Raw genomic sequence first — 24729 nt, 5'->3', positions numbered from 1 at the left:
ACAGTAAAGTGTCTTTTCAGTAGAAAAATCGAATATGTGGTTCAGTTGACAGAAAAAGTACAGACTGGTTTCACTTGAAAAGAAAGAATGTGTATTTCAGTCAATGTACAAAACTACAAGGCACTGCATTGATTGTTTACATTCGGTTTCTCCAACAGTCTGGTTTCACACGAAAGAAAACCGACTGATTCTTAAAACTACAGCCAACTGATTTGACTGTTTCTGTCGCTTGTTCCCATAGACTGAATATGTCAACCGATACGAAAAACTGCAACCGAATAAGTTAACTGTTTCCCAACAACTGACTCAATCGATTGTTAACATTCGATTGTTCCCATCACCATCTCTACGCCTGACGGCCGTCTTTACTTCAAGCAGTCCCTCGAAGCAGCTTTCCTGTATATTTTTGCGACATTATTGTTAAATAATAATCTGGTGTGGCAAAATGGCCTCCTGCAAGTCTTTCAATTGGACACCGCTTCCGCAGCGTGTTTATATCGAACCTACCCCAGTTATCCAACGAAAGAAACGTGACCTGTAGTTTAACGTGGAATAAGAACCACGTGTTGTTCCCGGGGAACCTTCACTTCATTGAGAGGTGAATGCTGGGTTTGAAGGCGACCTGAAAAATTAGTAGTGCGGCCGAGATTCGATCCCGCAACCTTTCCATTTGCAGGCACGAGCTTTACCGCCAGACCAGCAGGCCCAGCGAAAGCATATCTCGTACTATCCCCACGTAACGTGCGGTGTTTCCTGGAAAGGAGACTTTTCGTTACGTGTATATGGGAAGGGCGCTTTATGTTTCTGCAAAGTGGTATTTCCTGCGGCTACAGTTCTCTTGCGGTACTGTTTCATCTAACTGGAAACGCAACGTGTTCGCAATTATAAACTTTTGCCAGCAGTTTTTAAGGCGCAATGTGCGGTGCCGGTTAATTAAAGGCGCCAGTGTCCAGACGAGGACATTTTTCAGGGACAGTCAGTGCGGGCTTTAAACACGGCCTCGTAAAAGCCACGTGTCCGCCGTGCTGCGAGGCAATATAGCCGAGTCGCGACCGTCCCCGGGGCACGTATTGCAATAAAAACGAAATATCGGCGAAAAGTCTGTCCGGGAATATTTGCCGAAATTCATGGTCCTCCAGAGCTATTCTGTACCGGTTAGGTACACACACAGCTCGAAAATTTAAATTATAAAAAGTGTTTTCGAGCGATTTTGGAATAACGCCCTTGATTTGAGTGCGGTACATGCTCATAAATGTAAACCTATCTCTTGCTTTGTAGTACTTTATGATCTTCGAACAAAAACAGCTGAATCGCATATCGTTTCAACTGATTATTAACTCTGTAAGCGTATTAGAAATACTGGAAACCCGCAATTTTTAAAAAGTGTTGTTATATTCCCACTGATAGATAGTTTAAATATTTATATAATCGATATTTGCAATAAACTGATGAAGTTGCCACAATTATCAACCTCAACGCAGCTCGAACAATAACGCTGGAACCTACTACTGCATACAGAACTCAGACTGGATTCTACTCTTTGTTCCCAGGACACTGTTGCAATGAACCTGCATAACTGATTCTATTGTTTTTCCCTTAAAATAAGGAAATTTTTACCAAGAAGCCGTCACGTTCTGCTAAACGATTTCATTTTTCTCTGTTTCTATTGTCCACAACAATTACATTTAACATGCAGCAGCCACTAAAACAGTCCTGCTTTCTTTGTAGTTGATTTCTGGAAGTCCTTCACTTACATTTATGAACTTGCATTTCTCCACGTTAAACAATCATGGTCGTATTATCGAGAAACCATCTTTTTAATCAAATCAGGATCTACGCTAATGATGATTTGTGTGCGTGTGAAATCTTATGGGACTTAACTGCTAAGGTCATCAGTCCCTAAGCTTACACACTACTTAACCTAAATTATCCTAAGGACAAAAACACACACCCATGCCCGAAGGACGACTCGAACCTCCGAATGATGATTTATGAAGCAACAACAAAAAAAAGGATCAAATGGCTCTGAGCACTATGGGACTTATCATCTGAGGTCATCAGTCCCCTAGAACTCAGAACTACTTAAACCTAACTAACCTAAGGACATCACACACATCCATGCCCGAGGCAGGATTCGAACCTGCGACCGTATCGATGGCGCGGTTCCAGACTGAAGCGCCTAGAACCTCTCGGCCACACCGGCCGGCTATGAAGCAACAGAACTGTACTAAGAACTAGTAATACAGCAACACAAGGCGTTTAAAGGGCCTGGGATAGTGCTTACAAGAATATTTGGGTGTAGGGTGACTGTTTATCGTTCCTGAAAAAAACAACAAATTCTCAATAAGTCACACACTTTCCTTCGTGTCCTTCAGTGTTAATAAGAAAACATTTGGAATATGGCGACGTGTCGGAACAGTACTAACGAGCAGTCAATCTTTTCTTGATTGCCGAAGGACAAACACCGCTAGATGTCCGTCGGAGAATGAAGAAAGTGTATGGGGCAGCATTTCCGTCGATAATCACATTTGTGGGAAACTGTGACAAGGGTTGCTGCTGCTTCGTGATAACACACGTCCCCATGTCGCCTATGTTGTAACGCAGAAGTTACGCGAACACAGGTCGGAGACGCTTGAGTACCCGCTCTATAGTCCTGATGTCTTCCCCTGCGATTATTACGTCTTCGGTTCCATAGAAAAGACCTTTAAAGGTCGATAATCCCTGTCAGACGATGATGTCCAGCAGGCTGCTACGGACTTCTTAACGCATCAGCAAGAGATGTTTTACGAAACAGGTGTCTTCAACCTGGTGCATCGGTGGGATGAATACCACAGTGCTCACGACGATTTTGCCTGATTGGCATACCGATTCTGGTCTGTACGGCCTCTAACGGAAACTTTTTGATGGCCCCTTTAGTTATAATGTTTTTTTAACATCAGTGGCACATTAATGCCACAAGAACGTGCTACATCATAATTCTGCAGAAGATGATTTGCAAGCTTACTACTATCTCTTAAAATCTGGACTTTAATAAAAATGGCAAGGTAATGTTAATAAGAACACAAGGAGAAGTTGTGATATAAATGACAATAGATTTATTGTTCCTTAACATCACAAGACAACAACGCTTTCACTACCACGCGGTCTATGGTGGACAAAGTGATCAGCTAGAGATCGACACACCACATTAACCAGAACACTAATCACTTTTATCTGACTTCATACACGCGAATCCGGGTTATGGCACCAAACCTACGCAACCATCAAGCAACTATACTCTACCATTCAAAAAAGGAAAGCATAGTTCAAAAGAACGGGGTGCTGAGAAACGTATATTGGATCCCTACGCTGTAGCAGTGAATACTTTACCCTCCTGCTGGTCAAGGCGGCACACCACGATGCATTCAGTGACTGAAGTCATGGACGGCCGCAATCTGTTATTAATGGTGCGCGCCCGAAAAATGTAAGTACGCGGTCTTCCGTTCGGTTAATTCGGAAAGCAGGTACTTTCCTATGAGCCTCTGAAGCCCTGGTTGTTTCCAGTGTGCAGCTGGACCCGTTTGCTGGTCTGCCAAACCATTTCGACTCCGTGCCACAACTATGCGTGATCCAATATGTCAAATGTTTAGACGACCGACTCAAGACAAATAAGTACACCCAAACATCCTTCGTTGTGCGCGTGATGCTAGAAGCAGTGCCACTGGCGGTTGAGAAGGTAACTGGCACAGGCTTTAAGTGGCACACTTGCAAAGGACACAAGTCTCACTGTTTGGGTAGAGACCTGCAGTTCTTTACTAACGATGTGCCAGTACAAGAATGATCTTCTCTTTCTGTCCGCTTTCCTCCTCAGTTCGGTAGCAAAAACCCATTTATCAGTAGCAAAAGCCCATTTAAATCTTAGACCTCCCCCACTTTAGCAGCCGGCCACGGTGGTCCAGCGGTTCTAGGCGCTCAGTCCGGAACCGCGCTACCGCTACGGTCGCAGGTTCGAATCCTGCCGTGGGCATGGATGTGTGTGATGTCCTTAGGTTAGTTAGGTTTAAGTAGTTCTAAGTTGTAGGGGACTGATGACCACAGATGTTAAGTCCCATAATGCTCAGAGTCATTTGAACCATTTGAACCACTTTAGCACAATCCAATCACGAGCTGGAGCGTGGTATTCGAAGCTCGGTGAGCGCCCCTTGCTCTGCATACACCGATTTGACCAATCAGAGACTTTAAAGTTAATTGAAAAAAGATACAGCTTCGCGGCCTCTTTCTCATGTGCGTACGCCATGTCTTTTGTTGACAACATGACCAGGATGGAACCATAGCCCCCGAAAAAAGCTTATCATCTCCCCCGTTGCATCCGTTTAGAAGTTTCCAAAGAACGGCAATAAACTCGCTAAAACCTGCACGCTTTCACAAATATGTTTTGTAACAGAGTCTGGACGTGTGGGCGCCAGTGACTTGTCCCTCGGAAATTCGCAGAATGCTCACAGAGTTCTTGTCGGCTTCCTGCCTAACAAGGGCCCATCCTCTGCTTTATTGCCCGTCTACAATGTGCTGGCCATTGCAGCGGCGACTTGTCGGCGCTAGTCAGCCTACCTGAATGCGGCTGCCTCACGACTGGCGCCAACCAACGCGCCTGCACAATGAGCCCGCCGAACTCGGCCGTCCAGAAATGTTTCCACCCATGTTCTGCAGAAAAAACGCGCTTCCCTTGGCCCACAGTCGCCGTGCTTTTACTGCAGTCGTTTAAATCTGAATGCAGATAAAGCTTACCGTTATTCCTTCCCTAGAGCTCGCAATCAAGAGCATTAACTATTGCCCACCATTTCATCATAATTTATGAATTCAAATAGCAATAAAGACCATATTCCCTAAGAAAATAAAGCGGCATATCACCGAGTCGGAAGTGAGAGTGCCCTGCTATCTCTCAGAGTTACACGGAAAGATTCGAAGGCGATGTATTTCATAAAAAGTCCTCGCCATGTCTTGAAAATGGTTCAAATGGCTCTGAGCACTATGGGACTCAACTACTGAGGTCATTAGTCCCTTAAAACTAGTTAAACCTAACTAACCTAAGGACATCACAAACATCCATGCCCGAGGCAGGATTCGAACCTGCGACCTTAGCGGTCTTGCGGTTCCAGACTGCAGCGCCTTTAACCGCACGGCCACTTCGGCCGGCCCATGTCTTGAAATATATGTTACAGTGTGGGTCGCAGTAGTGTTTACCTCCTAATTTTATTGGAGTGAATGTAACTAGTTGTAAACACATAATGGTCCGCCATTCACACTGGGAACAAGTGGACATGGAATTCTCTTCCGTCCAAAGGATCAGAAATGGTCTTTGGTCCACATGACGTTATTGAAAACTACACTAGTGTGCAGAACATAAGGACGAAAGTAATTTTCGCATGATGTGTCACTACCAAATAGCATAGCTCGATGAAACTTGGACCATATATAGAAATAACTGATATAGCGTACTACAGAAGGTAACTCGAAGGAGTAAGCAGTGACACAAAAGAAATGACACTTTCATTCAAAGATCATAATAATACTGAAGTCACCGCGATTCATGGTGGTCCCCGGGACATTATGAAAGGTGGAACATCGTTCTTAATAGGGTGTGTGAGTGTCATCATCGCAACGGTAATGCGTGGCCTGCCACGGATTTACCAAGCTGGCCACAAGGGTGATAAGGAGTAATTGTGATAGGACTTTCCATTGCTCCAACAGCGCTGTTGCCAACTGCTGGATGGTCGCTCATATGGACGTGTTGCAACACTTTCCAACGCATACCAAACGTGCTAGATGGGAGTTTCGTTGGGGGAAAGTGCAGGCCACTCAATTCGTCGAATATCCTCTCATTCCAAGAGATCCTCCACCGGGGTTCTTCGATGCAGTCGCACATTGTCATCCGTAACAATGAAGTCAGGGCCGAATACAGCCCCGAGAAAACGCTCGTGGAGATGGGGTACTGTATCACAATAACGTTGCCCGGTGAATGTACCGTATTCAAGGATTCAGAGATCAGTGCGCCCATGCAATATCATGCCTTCGCACACCATACCACCTGGACCACAAAACGATCAGGTTGGACAGTGTGCCTGGGTGTATTACGCGTTCTCGCATCTCGCCAAATGAAGATACATCCAGCCTTAATCACATAAAATAAGAAATTTCACAGTCCTGTTTGGACACATTTTGTAATAACGTCGCCATCGTTCACGCTTCCGCTTTTACCGCACGCATGTCGGAAAGACACGAATGTCACACCTAGCCTTGCTTACATGCCGGTGCTTACATACTCTAACCGGAGTCCCGCTAAGTTGAAAATAAGATGTAGCAACGCCCTCGAACGGAAAATTTTTGATCGCCCACTACGTAAGAAGTATCGACAAGCGGTACTGGAAAAAATGTCATGTATCAATAACTTTTTGTGACAGTCTCGCCTCAAGTGTAAATCTCTCAGAAAGTGATATGTGTGTGCAGTAGACCCATGGTAGTTTCTCTGTTTATGATTTGGCTCCGAAGCGATAGCAGCTAATATGGCCTCCGTTATATCTGAGAAGAATTTACTTCAGTACGGAGACACAAAATTTTCGAAGTATGCTCTGATCATTGAAGAAGCCTTAAAAAAAAAATTGTGTGAAATCTTATGGGACTTAACTGCTAAGGTCATCAGTCCCTAAGCTTACACACTACTTAACCTAAATTATCCTAAGAACAAACACACACATCAGTGCCCGAGGGAGGACTCGAACTTCCGCCGGGTTCAGCTGCACAGGCCATGACAGCAGCGCCTAAGACCGCTCGGCTAATCCCGCGCGGCGAAGAAGTCTTCTGAAGATTACAATGAGATGAAATTCCATTGTACAAAACGTCACTACTTGATTTTTGTGACGAGCCAAAATTTTATTGCGAACCGAGCTAAGTAAATGTTCTGAATCAAGCTGAGAGAAAAGTCTTCGTACGGAAGATAAGTCTTATGGGGACAAGTGCAGTACTAAGTTTGGTTTTCATTAAATAAACTTCTTAATTCCCATAGAAAAAAATCGTGATGCGAAACATTTGAAAATAGAAGATCCTCGTTAAGACGCAACTGCCTGATATAATTTCCGTTTCGAACAATACTGAACTGTGAGATTTTCATAATTTGCAGGAAACTTATTAAAACACAAAAGCATTAGATATAAAAGGCAAAAATTTTTGTTCGGATTAGGTAGAAATCGCCAGCTTTGATCTGCCATTTAACAGACAGTCGAACGATGCGTTCATCCACCATGGATTACAGTGATCAGGCTGCTGAAGCCCTTTTCTGGCAACGGAAGGTAGGAATTTCAATTTTAATTACGTCTCACACGGATCACCTTCATCTGTTTCACATGGTCCAGACAATTACAGGCAAGGAATTAAGAGTTCTCTGACAATGCTAAAAAGAAAAGTAAGATGACGGATAATTATTCTAAGGATTTGTTGAACTCTAAGATGTTAATATTACACCACTCTCATTTGTTATGATAAATGATATCGACGAAGTGTCATACAGATCGGTGCACATGCTTCCTCCTAATCCTTCTCAAGCAGATTTCTCTTAAGAAAGAAACCATAACGTCGCAGGTACACTGGACTTGCTGACGACGTCACCGCCTTTCTTCTGTATATTAGCAGAGAAATACATTTTCACATACGATACATTTTCGTTTTCGTTTGTGACATATTGTCTCAGAATAAAATTAAAAATAGTTCTCTCGGAGCGGACTAAAATTTTCGAGAAGATTCCTCTGGACATCAGGCTGGTAACGGAACTGGTGACCCCTTGCAAAATATTCTCAACTGGCTCTCACTCTATGCCACAACCAGCGCACGTGACATGTTCAGAAATCCCTCACTCTCTAAGCTCGCCTGGTAGTTTGCTGAGAAGAACCGAGGCTCTATAATCCTGGTATCAAACAGCACGTTCCGCACCTTTGAGTTGATTAGAGGATGACCAGCGTATAAATAGGGTTACTCACAAGTTTCAGAAGACGACAACACGAAAACTGCAAGTCATGCAAAAGAATGATACGTATCAGTAGAGAGAGCATGTCCCCAAGTTTCTGTTCGCAACACTCGCGGTGGCATAATAGCACAACGGATCAGGCGTGTCAGAACATGTAGACTGAAGCAAGCCATACACCGATGATCCAAAACATTCTGACCACCTGTTCCATAGGGTGTTGGTCAACTTTTCAAACACAGCACAGCAGTGATTGTGCTTGGCATGGATTCTACATGTCCTTGATAGGTTTCCAGGCGCATGTGGTGAAATGGAAAGAAGACAAGGATATCTGGTCAGATGAGTACAGGGTAATATCAACAGGAGTAGAATACCGTATAAAAGGTGTAGGAAGGTAGGGCAGAGAATGTGTTACTGTGAACAGTTTAGTGATAGGGTTGTTCTTATCAGAATCGTCAGCAAACCAAACCGACAACGATAGTTCAGGTATACATGCCGACGTTGCAAGCTGAAGATGGAGAGAGAGAGAGAGAGAGAGAGAGAGAGAGAGAGAGAGATTGGAAGGGTAATAGATTATGTAAAGGGATATGAAAATCTAATAGTCATGAGAAACTGGAATGCAGATGTAGGGGAAGGAAGAAGAAGAAGAAGAAGAAGAAGAAGAAGAAAAGGTTAAAGGCAGATATGGGCTTGGACAAGGAATGAGAGAGGAGAAAGACTAATTGAGTTCTGTAACAAGTTTCAGCTAGTAATAGCGAATACTCAGCTCAAGAATTACAAGAGGAGGAGGTATACTTGGAAAAGGCTGGGTGATACGGGAAGATTTCAGTTAGATTACATCATGGTCAGACAGAGATTCCAAAATTAGATACTGTAGTGCAGATTTGTTTTTGTGATTGTGTTTCCAAATTACTGTTACGTCAGTGAAAATTTGCGAATAGTGACCAAGAAAGCCAAGACAGCCACGGTAATGGAAACACCTCAGCGCATCACAACGGGATTGCCACTCCAGAAGAACAAAGATAACCACAGCATTTATGTAAAAAAAGAAAAAAAATGGAAATGAGCGTTTTGCGTCATTGGCCGGAAGGCCCTTACAGGGTAGGTCCGGCCGCCTTGGTGCAGGTCTCCTTACATTCGACGCCACATTGGGCGACCTGCGCGCCGGATAGAGATGAAATGATGATGAAGACAACACAACACCCAGACACTGAGCGGAGAAAATCCCCGACCCAGGCGGGAATCAAACGCTGGAACGTAGGACGGTAATCCGTCACGCTAACCACTCAGCTATCGGGGCGGACAGCATTTATGTAAAGACTATGTAACATCAGTATGACCTTACTGTAAAATTGTTTTTGTAATGCCATTTAGCCTGAAGATGAAGTATTCCGTCGAAACATGTCGCTAAATGAATAAGTAATACAATAGTTAACAAAGTTTGTGACTGTTAGCGGTAATTTAAAAAACCTTTTCATATTTCTTGAGACGGTCACGGTTAAAAAAATAGTCAAAATGGCGTCAGGTATTAAGATCTTGTCAGCGACTTCAATGAACTGAACTCTCGTATTTTCGTTTTCTGTGCCACGAGCTATGCAAAAATTGAGCACCTGTTATGTGAGTTGAAATCTGGAGGGATGCTCTATCCAATGATTTGTACCTTTGTCTGTGTATCTTGTAGATATAGCATATTCATCTTCTGATAACCTGGTGATGCTTATGAATAACTTTGGATATAGGTGATCAAGTCATATTAATGTGACCACTGCCTATATTCGACGTCAATGTGCAACAACTATTCATTCACAGACAGCAGGTGGCAGTACTAGCAGTGCAGGGTATATGAAGCGTGTCTTGGGGGACGTTGAAAACGGTGCAGTCGTTGTCGTATTGCGGAAACGGGGCGATTTATCTGACGTCCGAAAGGGGAAGGGCCAAGGTGAAAGCATTTTAGAAACTATCAAGTTTGTAAACTGCTCGCATGCTGCCGCTGTTGAAGTATACCCTTCAAGGCAAAATGGCGCTATCCAAAACTGGGGCCGAGGCAGTTGTAGTGCAGCACGGCCACGGATGACAGGGTTGAACGACGGCTGCGGAGATGTGTACGGGGAGCAGTCGAGCAACTGTTGGGCTTCTCACCGGCCAAATGAACAAAGGGACTACTAACAGTTGCTCGGCTGGTCGCTGTGGCCGAACGGCTTTAGGCGCCGCTTCAGTCCGGAAACACGCGGGTGCTACGGTCGCACGTTGGAATCCCGCATCGGCCATGGATGTGTGTGATGTCCTTAGGTTAGTTAGGTTTAAGTAGTTCTAAGTTCTAGGGGACTGATGTCCTCAGATGTTAAGTCCCATAGTGCTTGGAGCCATTTGAATTTTTGACAGTGGCTCCTCACGGACAGTTCGATCGTTTCTGCGTATGGGGCTCAACAGCACGCACCTGGTAGATGAATCACTGCTGACTGCTGTTCATCGGCGATGAAGGTTGGATTTGCAAGCCAGTACCGCAACTAGGCGTCAACTGAGTGGCGACAGGTGGTCTTTTCGGATGTATCACGTTTTATGCTCAACTGGACAGATGAATCACGTTTTATGCTCCATTTGACAAATGGCCTTTGCCGTGTACGGCCCTGCAGTAATCTTCGGAAGCGTACAGGCTGGAGGAGGGCGTGTTATGGTCTGGGGAATGTTTTCGTGGCAGTCCCAGAGTGATCTCGTCATTCTGGAAGCCACGATGGATCAACACAAGTTTGCCTTTCTCGGCGTGTTGGCATCTAGCAGCAAATTGATGCAACACGTCACACAGCTCACAATGTACGTGCGTGGTTCGAAGAGCACCAGGATGAGGTTACCGTACTGTCCTGGCTGCCAAACTACCCGGGTTTTAACGCAATCGAGAATCTGTGGCACCACAGCGATCGGGTTGTTCGAGCCGTGGATCCTCAGCCGAGAAACCCAGCGCATTTGGCTACGGCACTGCAGTTGACATGGCTCCACATCCCTTTCAGTACCTTCGAGACCCTCATTGAGTCTCTTCCTGGACGTCTCGAAGCGGTCTGCTCCGCAAATCGACGGAATCCTGCTTTCTTGTCAAGTGCAATGTTTTCTGATGGGGCCACATTCCATGCCTCTGGATATGTGAACAAGCACAAGGTTCGCATTTGGGGGTCACAGACTCCACACAGTATAAGGGAAAAGGTCCGAGATAGCCCGAAAGTGAGTGAGTGGTGTGCATTGATGTGCGCGTTTGCTAAGAACACTATCACAGAAACGACATACCTAGTAATGTTGGAGATGTTTGTTTTTCTCGGGGATGAATACCTGCAACCAAACCTTTTGCTCCAACAACAGGGTGCTGCACCTTCCTAGTCGTTAGATGTTCGGATATCTCTGATTCGAATATCTTTTCTTTAGAAAGCAACAAACTACAATCTGCCTACAAAGACTCGAAGAACATACTAATCACTCACAGCAACAAAAAACTCATAATACGGTAAAAGCCGATGAGCTATGATTATCACTGCTTTATCTACTTGAACTTAGAGAGCTGAGTTCCATAGAGCCTGATCGGCTCCTGCAATTAGTTTATCGCTCTGAGTACGGAGAAACTATGTTCACGTAAACTAACTCTCCTAAATTTCCCGAAAGATGAAAATACACATCAATAGGGCGGGCGAGCATGTGAACCAAGGAACTTGTCCTAACATATATCATAATACAAATCAGTCGACGCCCTAAGCTGTTCTTTCAATTACAGCTCGCAAGGAAATGGTTACATTTCTCACGGTTTCAAAATGGTTCAAATGGCTCTGAGCACTATGGGAACTTAGAACTACTTAAACCTAACTAACCTAAGGACATCACACACATCCATGCCCGAGGCAGGATTCGAACTTGCGACCGTAGTGGTCTCGCGGTTCCAGACTGAAGCGCCTAGAACCGCTCGGCCACACCGGCCGGCATCACGGTTTCCACGCTTGAAACTGCCTGGTGTACGGCCTTGAATTGTGTCGCTGTTGCAACATGACACATTTTTGTCACTGCTTCCAGTTTCTTGTGAAGCGAGCGTTGAAAGCGATCGTAACAATTAAATAGTCGAAGAAAAAAATAACTTACTGATAACATATCTTCCAAATTACTGTCGACCAAACACAAATAAAAATAATGTTTTAATACGTAAACGTTAGTCTTATTCACTGTAACTACTACAAAACTGTGAAATATTGAGCCAATGTTGCGAACATGTATTGTTTGTGCACAGTCGATAGAGAATTATGGCCGGCATTTGAGATCCCTACATGCTGCAGGCGTACGGTTTTAAATAAAATGAACCGGAGTTAGGAAACAATCCAGCATAATATCGGTATATTTTGGGAAGTGTCATGCGTATTTAATCATATTTTGAAACCGAGGAGGGGGAAACTGCACCAGCGACTCCAATTTGAAACTGTTGTCACGCTGGTAGATTGGAAACTGCGATGATCCCTTCGCGACAATTTTGTCTCGTAACATTCTCTAAAATGTCTTCCATTCATGAGGAATTCCTCTGTCTACCGGTTGAAGCATATTTATTCGTCGTACCACGTAGATCTGAAGCAGTTTTAGTTCTTTGTCAGGGAGATTTCGAAATGCAGCTGCCATTGAATCAGAATTATGACTTTATCAAGAATCTAGAAGGAAAAGGAACCTGTTCGCGCGAAACAGAAAAACAGCGTGACACATGATAAATATAATGTATTTATTTCTCATTTTTCCAGATGACTTCAGTTGGCGTCTTTTGTACATCCCCCTAGCAAGCAACACAACATTCACAGGACTTGCCATCACCTACAAGGCGAGATTGAATGTTTAGAATGTTTTTTGAAGCTCGAATAGGATCAGAAAGATGTATTCCAAATACTTACTAGAAATTAAAAGAAAGAGCTTCAAAAAACAAATGTTAAGTTTGTATTTTTACAAAACCTCTGAGATCCCTCTTCAATGAAGGCTGTGTCAACGAGATGGCCACACTTTCTCCGACCATGTGCAAAACTCTCGCCATAATAGCTACTAACGAGACCCAGGAACATCCATCTCTTAGCCGCAAGCACCAAGCAAGAAATGCACCTTTTCGTTACTTTTTATGTAACTTCCAGTTCATGACGGCAACTGAAATTTAGCTCGTGGATGTTAACTGACGTTAACTAAGAGCCGTGGAAAAATCACAGCATGTTTAGACATGAAAAGCCTGACAAGCCCCAGCGAAACTTGGTAGACTATTGAAAAAACTGTGTAAATGTCTGTTAATAATAAAGTCAGCATTATGCTTTTCTCACTTGTTTGACATTTTCTGCCCACGTCCCGTCCTAATTCATTACACCATATGAACACTGGCTTAGGTATGTTAAATATTTAGCCTCTTACTTTTGTACGGAAAATATGGAGAAAGGAGGAGATGCTACATTTGGCAGAAACTGTTTTAATTTCAAGAATTTACTGATAAATTTTGCTTAGAGGAGCACTTAGAAGCCTGACCAACAAAAGTAGTATATCAAATAATTGTAAGTATATACAGAGCACCTTCAGGAAATACGTCTTCATAAATGTCTAGAAGCACTGTTGTCCCATCTCACAGTAAAGAACAAGGAAACAGTAGTTGCTGGCGATTTTAATGTGGATTTATTGAAAAGCTCTGTCAGTAAGTAATTATTGCAATCATTAAGTGTCATCCAGTTTAATTCCTACCATGAACTTTGCAACTAGGGTACGTAAATGGTCTGTGACTGCTAGTCATAATATCTTTGTAGTCAAATATAGGGAAAAAAGTCGTATCACAAAATCAATAGCAAATGGGCTATCTGGTCACGACACGCAGCATATAATGTTAAATGCTAAAATTTTTCAAGGTATAAAACCTCTTAATTCTGAGTACAGGAGGGTAATAAATCGGTCAAAAATTGAGAATTTTAGGAGAGTGCTCAGATATACGAAGTTGATAGATGTTTACAATACTTCTAAGTCAAACGGAAAATTAGAAGTATTCGATATTGAAATTACTTCCTCAGTTGAAAAGTGTTTTCCCCTAACGGTTACTCAAATCGAACATAAGCCTATAAATCAAACATGGATTTCACAAGGAATAAGGGTATCATATAGGACAAAAATGAACTTGTATCTACTATCTAGGAACAGCTCTGATGTTGGCATTACAGTTCATTACAAAGAATACTGTAAAATATTGCAGTAACTATTCCAGAACTCTAAGCAGCTTTGTTATGACACAAAGATAGTTGCACCATGCAACAAAATAAAAACTATATGGAATACAGTGAAGACACAGACAGGTAGGTCCAGAAGGGAAGAGGAAGAGACAGGTCTGAAAATAAATGAGATATTGGTAACATGTGCATGTTGTGTCGCAAACCTCTTAAACAAGAACTGTGTTTCTGTTACTCACAGCTTACGGCAATCAGGTTTAATAACCAGTGCAGTAGAATATCTGAGGCCAGTGTCTACAAATAATTTCAGTAAAATGGAAATGACATTCACTTCTCCCAAAGAAGTAGCATCCTTCATAAAATCCTTAAAATCAAAGTATTCTAGTGGTTACAATAAAATATAAATGATGGTAATCAAAGAGTGTTTGAGACAGTTGAATTTGATCAATCTCTGAACATTTCCAGACTTTGCAAAATATGCTAAAGTTAAGCCTCTTTGCAAGAAGAGGGTTATGGAGATACCGTCAAACTGTCGACCAATTTCACTTCATCAGGCTTATTCGAAAATATTTGGAAACTTATTGTTCAAGTGTATTCTTAAGCATCTGACAGCAAATCATATATTGTCTAAGTCACAGTTTGGGTTCCTTAAGGGTTCCATTATAGAGAAGGGTATTTACATACATAGTGGGAATTTACTTAATTCATTAGACAACAAATTAGAGACTACTGACAATTCTATGATTTGTCTGAAGCCTTTGAATGTGTCAACCCCAGAATTCTTCTAAGTAAAATGGAATATTTTGACGTCACTGGCGGTGCTACAAAATGGTTCACGTCTTACCTAAATAACAGGAAACAAAGAATATCGTTGCTAAATCAGTCTTCATCTGTTTGGGAGTTAATTACATGTGGTGTTCCTCAAGGTTCCATCATGGGTCTGTTGTTTCTTCCTGTGTACATTAATGACCTCTCATTTATTACACTGCCAAATGTTAAATTCGATTTTTCTTCAGATGATACAAACATATCAATACATAGCAAGTCATGTACAGACTTAGAAAAGGCTCCTAATCAAATTTTCACTGGCATTAATAAACCGTTCAAAGATAATTCACTGCCATTATACTTTGAGGAGAATCACTGTATGCAGTTCAGAGCCTGCCAGAGACTTACTTCAACCATGTGTGTAACATAAGTAAACACGCAGACAGAAGAGGTTGACTGTGTTAAATTTCTGTGATTACAACTTGATAATAAGTTCAGTTGGGAAGGGGACACCACAGAATTGCTGAAGCACCCAAATAATTTGCTATATATATAAAGGCTTGCATACTTTGCTTACTTTCATTCTATTATGTCATATGGGATCATATTCTGGGTTAACCTGTCAAACTGAGAAAAAGTTTTTTATAGTGCAAAAGCGTGTAATATGGCTAATTTGTGGAGTAAATTCAATAACAACTTGTACAAATCTGTTCGAGGAACTGAGAATTTTAACTCTTGCTCCTAAGTATATTTATTCCTTAATGAAATTTGATGCAAGTAATATGTCTCTGTTTGCAGTCAATAGAAGAGTACATAGTATGAATATAAGGAATAAGAACAATCTACATAAAAATCTAAAACCACTTACCTTGGCCCAAAAAGAGGTCCAATATTCAGCAACACACATTTGCAATAAATTGCTGGCAACCATTACAAACATTTTGGTAGGCAGCTCCTTCTACTCTATACATGAATATTGTAATAGTTACTTCTAGACCACCTTAAGTAAAAATGTCTGTTACAATTCAGATTTGATATCAGTTGGTCGCAACTGTCAAGATTAGATATTTTATGTATGATTAATTTAGTAAAAGCGCATAAATATGTTTCATTGTGACGATGTAGTAATGTATTGACATATATTGTCAACCTCCAGACAAATGATCAGGGAAGTGAATATTATATTCAAAAATTCTATGTTTTTTATATTATACTTTATGACATGTTCCACACCCACGAGCATCTCATTTTTTAGTCTACGGAACGAAAACTGAATCTAATCTAATCGTACATGTAGAATCACTTCTTTACGTCTTTCTTGCATTCACAACGCCAGATTTGCACCTGGTGTCCGAAATTGGAACTATGTTTTCTCCTCCGTAAATTGGTTCCGCAATACGGCATTAGAATCTCTAACAAGTTTCTCTGCCATATGATAATTACAACTTAAATTGGGCCTCTGTGAATAGCTGCACAAGTGTGAACGTAAGATTGTCGGCCATATTTCTGACGATATCTGTTTCAGTTTGCTAGCTGCTGCGCAGAGAACACTATCGTGATAAAGGAAAAGCTGCTCAGTTATTTATAAGGATTGCCATCGGGATGGAGCTGACTAATCCGTTGCAGGACAGAGCCACCGGCCGGCTGCAGGCTCGCTGGCCGCAACGGCAGCTAATAATAATAATGCGTGCGGCACGGCGCAACGCAGTGCAGAGGCGCGGCTTTGACTCGCACTCACCTGATTAGGTTCGGCTCGCTGCCCTGGCCTGGATGGCGACCCATGGAGCTGGCGGCAGAGGTCAGCTGTCCAGCGAAACTGCAACACCAACAGACCACGACTGTAAAGTTTCCTCCCGCTCTTGCCCGTATTTCAGGCGTTATTATCAGCCGCAGATTTAATCAAAGGCATTCGGAAATTATTTAGTTGAGACTGAAGAACTGATGTACAGACAGGTAAACAAGGAGACATTAAAAGCTGTTCCAATCTCAAATCACTGTCAAAATTTTAATACACATTAAATATTGGTCATTGCAATTTGTAAGATAACAGGTTGTGCACAGTTTATATTCAAAAATTCGGGCGAACGGCACTTGTAGCGTGATTCAGATGGCCCTACCTGTGAGTTTTATGCAACCCGCAACGCATTCAAAAACCGCACACAAGATCTTCATATTCTCTCTCTTGGTATGTGCAAACTATTAGCCCCACAGAATAAATGAGCAGGGCATTTTTGTAGGAAATTTCATGCAATTAAATTTTGTACTGGGCCACGATTCGGCTGAAGGCATGGTTTTCGAGTTATTCAAGAAAAACCCGTTTCAAAGCCACATTTGTGTGTTTTTCTTGAATAATTTGAAAACTGCAACGTCTAGCAAAAACGTATCCCAGTATAAATTTAGTTACATTCAATTTCCTACAAAAGGGTCCTGTTCATTTTTTCTGTACGACTAATAGTTTGTGCAAGGGAGCGAGGCAATATGAAAAACTTGGCTGTGGCATTTGAAGGTGTTGCAGATTGCATTGAAGCTCACAGCTAGGCACAACTGAATCAAATTGTGCAGTACTGTTTATTAGACAAAATGTGAACCGTAACAAGCTACAGTGCGTATTCATATTACCCACTTAATTGGCTATATATTTCACTCTAGTCAGTGCTGTTCTATAAATTTTCCAATGAAAACCACTAAAGCTTAAATGAAACAACGTATAGGTCATTTACTGTTTATTATTCTCCACAAGCATTGTTAATCTTAAATGTTTGACCCACTTAAAATTCTAAATCACCTTTCCTAATAACTCTTCATAGTCATCCTATTATTTCCACTGAATTTTAACTTCCTTCCTCCTATTTCATTTCTAAACCTCCGACATTTATTTCACTTTTGATATTCACTATCATTCAGCGTAACTTCGTTCCTTCTTTACTACAATGCCCAATGAATGTACGTCAGTCAGAGAATTTGGTCTCCAGTATAATGTCTCTTTGTATTAATTACCTATTTGGTGTTAGTGTATATTTTTATAAACTGATCCAATAAAGACCTTAAAGCTAAGAGCGCATATTGTATCTGGGAAGCCACTACCGTTCAATTGTTTTCTGAATTTTCTCGCACCGACAAAGAGAAGATACGGATGTGAAATTTTTTTTTGTTACATTACGAGAAAAGGGACGTATACTTCCTGCAATAATGAGCTATCTGTAGGAAGTTTTCGCATGATCTCAAGAGGCCTTTGAGATGTACGAGCTTCTGTCCACGAATCAACACGGATTTAGAAGGCTTCGCTCGCGTGAAACTCAGCTTCCCCTCTTCTCACATGATATCCGGAGATCCGTTCCATTTTTATATTGGGAGAAGAATAAAGAGGAGAATGTAAAACTGGGTGAGAGCTAGAGATAATGAGTGATAGGGAGTCTATGACAGTGTCAAGGGGGAAGAGAGGCTTAGTAAGAGTGAGAAGAGACAGCAGCAGTGGGAAAGAAGGAAAGAGATAGTAGTAGTAAGGGAAAGAAGGAAAAAGGAAAGAAGGAATGAGATAGTAGCATTATGTAAGACGGAGACAGTGACAGTGAAAGGAGACTGTAGTAGTAGTAGTAGTAGGACACGACGAAGGAGGCTGTGGCTGTGACAAAGGAGACAGTGATAATCCAGGAATAAATTTAAATTCCCGTGCCACGAGACCATGACACGCCGCTCGAAGAGTCAAATTAAATGGTGCAGGTCGCTGATAAAATGCAGTATCGTGCACTAATTAGTTTTCTGCATTTGAAAGAGGTTTATAGAGCAACAGCCCATGCTGAACTAGTGTAAGCGTACAGCAACAATGCACAACAATATGACGCTGTGCCTGGTGGCACGGACGCTTCCATTGTGGTGAAACAAGACTGAATGTCGAAGAACGAAGAGACTCGCAGTTTCCCTGCGAAGGATAGGGAATCACACGAGAACTGGAGGACGTATCACAATAGAAGCGATAGTCGAAAAAGCGAAAACAGTGATGGGTTATTTTTTGGTCATTTTGTACGCGACAGAGGTCATCGCCCACTGTGCTACACGATTGCTCACGCCCTTCAAAAACCCATCAGAACCGAGGCAGAAGTGGAAATTTTGCAGCTGTGTGAGGTCAGTCCAGACGACTTCTTGTTGCCGCCTAATCTCCGTGGACAAGTACTGCTATGACTCACAGACAAAGGAGCAAGCAGGGCAGCGGAGAAAAGTGGATTCGCCAATCCAAAAACGATGAGGTCCCATTCGTCATCGGGCAAAGTGACACTGAGTGTTCCTGGATCTGCCATGATGTGCTGATGAAGATCATGCTCGGAGGGCGCAAACCTTCATAGGAGCATACTACAGAAATCTCCTGCTTTGGCTACAATAGGCTGTCAAGACGAAGAGTCACGAGAAGCTGCCGAAGTGGGTGCTTCCGCTATACAGCATCGCTCCACATCATTCTGCGCAGCACACGGCCACACGTGCTGCTTGTTTGGGCTATCAAATTCCAACTTAACTCAATATTCTCCTGATATTGTACCTCTTTTCTTGGATGAAGAAACCATCGTGTGGCAGGCATTTCCACAATGACGACGAAGTGATTTTCAAGATGGCACGTTTCGTAAACATCCAGAATGCAGACTTCTACAACGAAGGTTTCCGACAAATCATTCATCGTCGGGTATCAAGCTATTACTGCAGGGTTGGAGAGGGCGAGTGGTTCTCTACTGGAGGTTGGCCATGGAGTGGACGAAGAAGGTAGCAGATCAGCTGAAAGAACACTTTATTGATGAACACGAGCGGAGATTGTTCAGCACATCTGAAACTGACTGCATGTGACGGAACGTAATCCACGGACGCCAGCAGACTGAGATGGGAGTGCCTACGCAGGCGGTTCCAGTGGAGGGTAGCGGCAGCCCGGGTACCGCAGCATACTGGCGGATGGCGGCTGAGGGCTGAGGGGTTGCGCTGCGGCGCAGAAGCCGTTGGTTCGCGGCCCAGCGGAGGCGGTGTCATAGATGCGGCGACGACCGGCAAAGGCTGGGCTTTACCGAACGCCCAAGCTGTGACTACTTGCTGACGGGCTCGTCCTGCTGGTTTAAATCCCGTTTGGACTTGCTAACAGCTGCGGTAGGCCCCAGTATCGAGACCGCGTCGAAACATCTGGAGCGGGTTCGATGGCCTGGTGTGGCGTAAAGGGTAGGTCGGTGGAACATGCGACTGGAATCTGTGTGACGTCCCTCACCAGGAAGCGCCAGTGTTTTCTGATGCTGCTGAGCAGGCAGGGCATTGGACAGTAAATGCGGACTGGTTTCGGTAGCTGGCCTGCGGTCCCGACTATCGATGTTTGAGCCGTTACAGTTGGCAAAAATGTGTCGTATTAAAGAGTGAATACGTAGAGAATAACTGACAGCATCACAAAATTTCATACTCGGAGTTCATTTTTTTACATTTTAATTACACTGAAGAGCCAAAGAAACAGGTACATCTGCCTAACATCGTATAGGGAGCCGCGCGTCTCTCTTTATTTTATTACGATGATCGTTTCTCCCTGTGTAGATGGGCTTCAACAAATTGTTTTCGTTTTCGGAGGAGAGAGTTGATTAAAATTTCTTGTATCGATCTCGACGCGACAAAAATCGTCTTTATTTTAATGATTGCCATCGCAACTCGGGTATTATATCCGTGACACTCTCTCCCCTGCTTAGTGATAGTACAAAACGAGCTGCCTTTCTCTGAACTTCTTCGATGTGTTCCGTTAGGGATATCGCCCCCCCCCCTTTCCAGCAGTATCCTGAAGAGGACGAACAACGGACAATAAGTAGTCTCTTTAGCAGATTTGCTGCATCTTCTAAGTCTTCTGTCAATAAAACACATCTTTGGTTCGACATCCTCACAAAATTTTCCATGTGATCCTTTCAATTCAAGTTGTTCGTGATTGTGATTACCCGGTATTTGGTTGAAATCACAGACGTTAGAATTATGTCATTTATAGTATAACTGAATTTAACAGATTCCTTTTAGTACTCTTGCGGATGCCCTTCATTGTGTAGAGTAATTGCTACTATTCGCACAATAGAGATTTCTCGTCTAAATCATTTTGCACGAGTTTTTGATCTTCTCATGACATTACTAAACGGTAAACGACAGCATCATCTGCAAACATCTAAGACTGTTGCTCATATGGTCTCCTAAATAGTTTGCATAGATTAGGAATAGTAGAGTAATCCACCAGATATCACGTCTGTTGTACTCGATAACTTTCCGTCAGTTACTACGACCTGTGACCTTTCTGACAATAAATCACGAATCCATTCGCTCAACTCTGTCGATACTCCATATGCAAGCAATTTAATTAGATGCTGCTTTTGTGAAATGGTCTCAAAAGCCTTCTGCAAGACTAGAGATATGGAATCAATTTGAATTCCCCTGTCGATAGCACTCATTACTTCGTGTGAATGAAGAACTAGTTGTTTTTCACAAGAGTGATATTTTCTTAATCCGTGCTATGTGTAAACAGATCGTTTTGTTCGAGGTAATTCGTTATGTTCGTACACAATGTATGTTCCAAAATCCTAGTGCAAATCGATGTCAGTGCTATAGGTCTGTAATTCAGTAGAGTACTAGTGTGACCTATGCAACTTTCCAGTCTCCAAGTACGGAGCTGTTAGCAGCAAACCAAAATTGCCTGTGGAAAGCGAATGCCGGCTGAGATCGTACTAGCAGATGACATTCTTACCACCAGCGTCTCTCACTGTTGTCCACATAGCCTGTGGGGCGGCGTGGAGCTGGTCTGTTTACTTCCTGAGGGAGATCTTCCACAGGAAACAGGAAGGGATGACGGGATAGGGGGGCGGGAGGGATGGAGATATATGCAGGGACGGCACACAAGAGAATTGGGGCGGAATCGAATAAAATAACTTTCACTCAGCGGCTGGACCGTTGCAAGCGTTATTGCAGCATAGCCCATCTCCTTTGAAAGTATTTCTCTACACGCCGACTTAGGGAGAATACAGTGAACGCTCTCTCATGTTGTCTTGACTAGGCACGTACGAATTCCAGCGGGCGAATGATATGCGTTGGTAAAAATGCGAACCAGTACAAGTAACGAAGTGAGTAAAATACCGGGTGGTTATAATTAAAATGCAGCTACTCACAGATGTACAGTGTGGGCTGTAATTGTTGTATTTGCAGCAAAACTTCGTAGATATACTAACGCGTTAATGCGGGACCGATCTACGCTGGAAAAAATTAGTTCCAATTTTGGCCGCCAGGTGCAAATTTGATGCTGTGAATGCGAGAAAGACACACAGAAATGTTTCCATACGTAATGGATTAGCAATGGAACGTTGGCAGAAGAGGTCAAACAAGCTTTGGCAGAGTGAGGCAGTCGAAGTTCAGCTGTGTTAGAGTTAGGCTGATAATGTTAAGCAGTGTTAGAGTGAGGAAGCTATGGCAGTATTATGATTCAAATTTAATGTCTCAGTTTATCATTTTGTTCAATCAATATGATTATGAAACAGATTTGTGAAGGAAGAAATCTGATGGAATGTCAAGCAAATACAATAACGGTGTTACTTTTTTTTCACTATTGCTGCCCCATCGAACTAACTTGGTTCAAAAAAATGGCTCTGAGCACTATGGGACTTAACATCTGTGGTCATCAGTCCCCTAGAACTTAGAACTACTTAAACCTAACTAACCTAAGGACATCACACACATCCATGCCCGAGGCAGGATACGAACCTGCGACCGTAGCAGTCGCGCGGCTCCGGACTGAGCGCCTAGAACCGCGAGACCACCGCGGCCGGCGAACTAACTTGGTTATTATACTGAAAGTTGTTAGACTTGAGAGATAGGTATGTGTATTGTTTGGATGTTGAGAAGTTCACTAAATTAAAAATCTGCCTTGAGCACTTTTTCTCAATATACAAACAAATATAGTGTTGTCATTTTTGCACACATTTCATTTTCTTACCAATCTTTCTCTCACAGTTCTTTTTAATGGATCATACAACCAAGTATGTACGATAAACTGTTCAATTTCCAATTAACAGAGAAGTCATTGCACCTCTCGCGTGTCTCTGTGTAGATAGAGTGTTTTTCAGCTTTAGCATAGCCGCGCAAGACAGAGCTGTACTCCAACGCGTTATCCAGATTTGCGCAGAACAGAATGGGGAGAAAAAAGAATTAAGATTTTTTTTATTTATTCAATCATGGCCAACTTATGTTATTCAGAGACAGTTTTTGTGATCACATTTTGCAAAGCCAATTACTCTAGGTTTCATATCCAAGTAAATTATCCAGGCAGTTTATACTGTTCAAAATTCTTGCAGTCAGATTGCTAACTTTTACAGTATAAAGTACTTCCCTTTTCATTACAACAATTAATTACTTTTATAGTGTAGCTTAGGTTTCAGATTACGACAGTGCAAGTTTCATTACGAAAGTTCATCTATTATCACGGCTCGGGCTTACAATCAGAAACAGGTTACTTCATGCAATATTTTTACTTACTAGATAATTTTCGTCATCCCGGTTTCAAGAAGAATCGTCGAACAGACGTACACATCTGGCGTCGGTCTGTTGTAGAATTTTGAGGCATGTTTTATGCTCGCGTATTACGATATTTTAGGAGATGGGAAATTTGGGTCTCTAGGAATCACGAAAGGTCTTACAAGCAACGATCGCTCGTGACCCAACTCGTTCTGTTCGTTCACAGGACCCAGGAAGCAGTAACAGTCGTCACCCAGTTCGGTGTTGTGTTCCTTGACATACAGGCGGCATTCCATACAGTACCACACTGCCGCATAAGGAACAAATACGAGCTCTGTGACACTTCTGATACAGTTCGTTCCAAGGCGACTTTTCATTTCCACAGACAACTCGCTATTGTCGGATTTTGGAGTAGCTGCCAAGCCACTTCAGCGCATTATTACAGAAGAATTGCTGTCGCATCTCTTCGAGCAGTATTCCGAAGTTGACGGCATCAAATCTTCAAATGCTTCGCTAAAAAACTATGACACAACTGTCGTATGTGGTAGATTTTGGGTCATTCATCTACATCTACAACCACATCTGCACGACTACTCTGCAATTCGCACGTAAGTACGTGGCAGATCGTTCATCGAACAACCTTCAGAATGTTTCTCTATCGTCCCAATCTCTAACAGCGCGTGGGGAAAATGAATACTTGCATCATTATGTGCGAGCTCTAATTTCTGTTGTTTTACGATGATGATCATTTCTCCCTATGTAGGTTTTGTACAGTAAAATGTTTTCACGGTTAGAGGACAAAGTTGGTGGTTCAAATTTCGTGAAAAGGTCTCGCTCCAGCGAAAAACGCCTTTGTTTTAAGGACTGTCATCGTAACTTTGTCAATTCTATTTGTCATGGATCCCATGCAGCCCAGCTGTACTCTAGCAGAAATCGAACAAGCGCGAGATAGGCAGTCTCTTTAGTACATCTGTTGCATCTTGTAAGCGTTCTGGCAATAAAACGTAGCCCTTGATTTGCTTTTCCCACAGCATTATCTATGTGATCGTTCCAACTTTAGTTGTTCATATTTGTAATTCCTAGATATTTAGGCGAATTGACAGTCTTAGAATTTGTATGATTTGTGGCGTAATAGATATTAGCGGATTTATTTTTGTGGTCATGTGTATGGCCTCACACTTTTCCTTATTGAGACACATTTGTCACTTTTCGTACCTTTCAGATATCGCGTCATTTTGCAAATAGTTTTGATCATCAAATGGTTTTAATAGACGGTGAATGACAGCACCA

The 24729-nt window shown here is 42.5% G+C and overlaps 1 protein-coding gene across 1 annotated transcript in view; it reads right to left on the bottom strand.

Annotated features, from left to right (window-relative positions):
* The window catches only part of LOC124616291, a 734272-nt gene that overhangs the window by 427455 nt on the left and 282088 nt on the right, over window positions 1-24729 (bottom strand). Inside the window, exon 3 of the mRNA XM_047144593.1 lies at window positions 16691-16768. Within this exon, the coding sequence (XP_047000549.1) occupies window positions 16691-16768 (78 nt within the window). The remainder of the gene's footprint in view (window positions 1-16690; window positions 16769-24729) is intronic.

The sequence above is a fragment of the Schistocerca americana genome, chromosome 5 (genome assembly GCF_021461395.2).
Source record: "Schistocerca americana isolate TAMUIC-IGC-003095 chromosome 5, iqSchAmer2.1, whole genome shotgun sequence".
Lineage (NCBI taxonomy): Eukaryota > Metazoa > Arthropoda > Insecta > Orthoptera > Acrididae > Schistocerca > Schistocerca americana.
The sequence above is the reverse complement of the archived record's forward strand: the minus strand, read 5'-3'. Positions and strand labels throughout refer to the sequence as shown.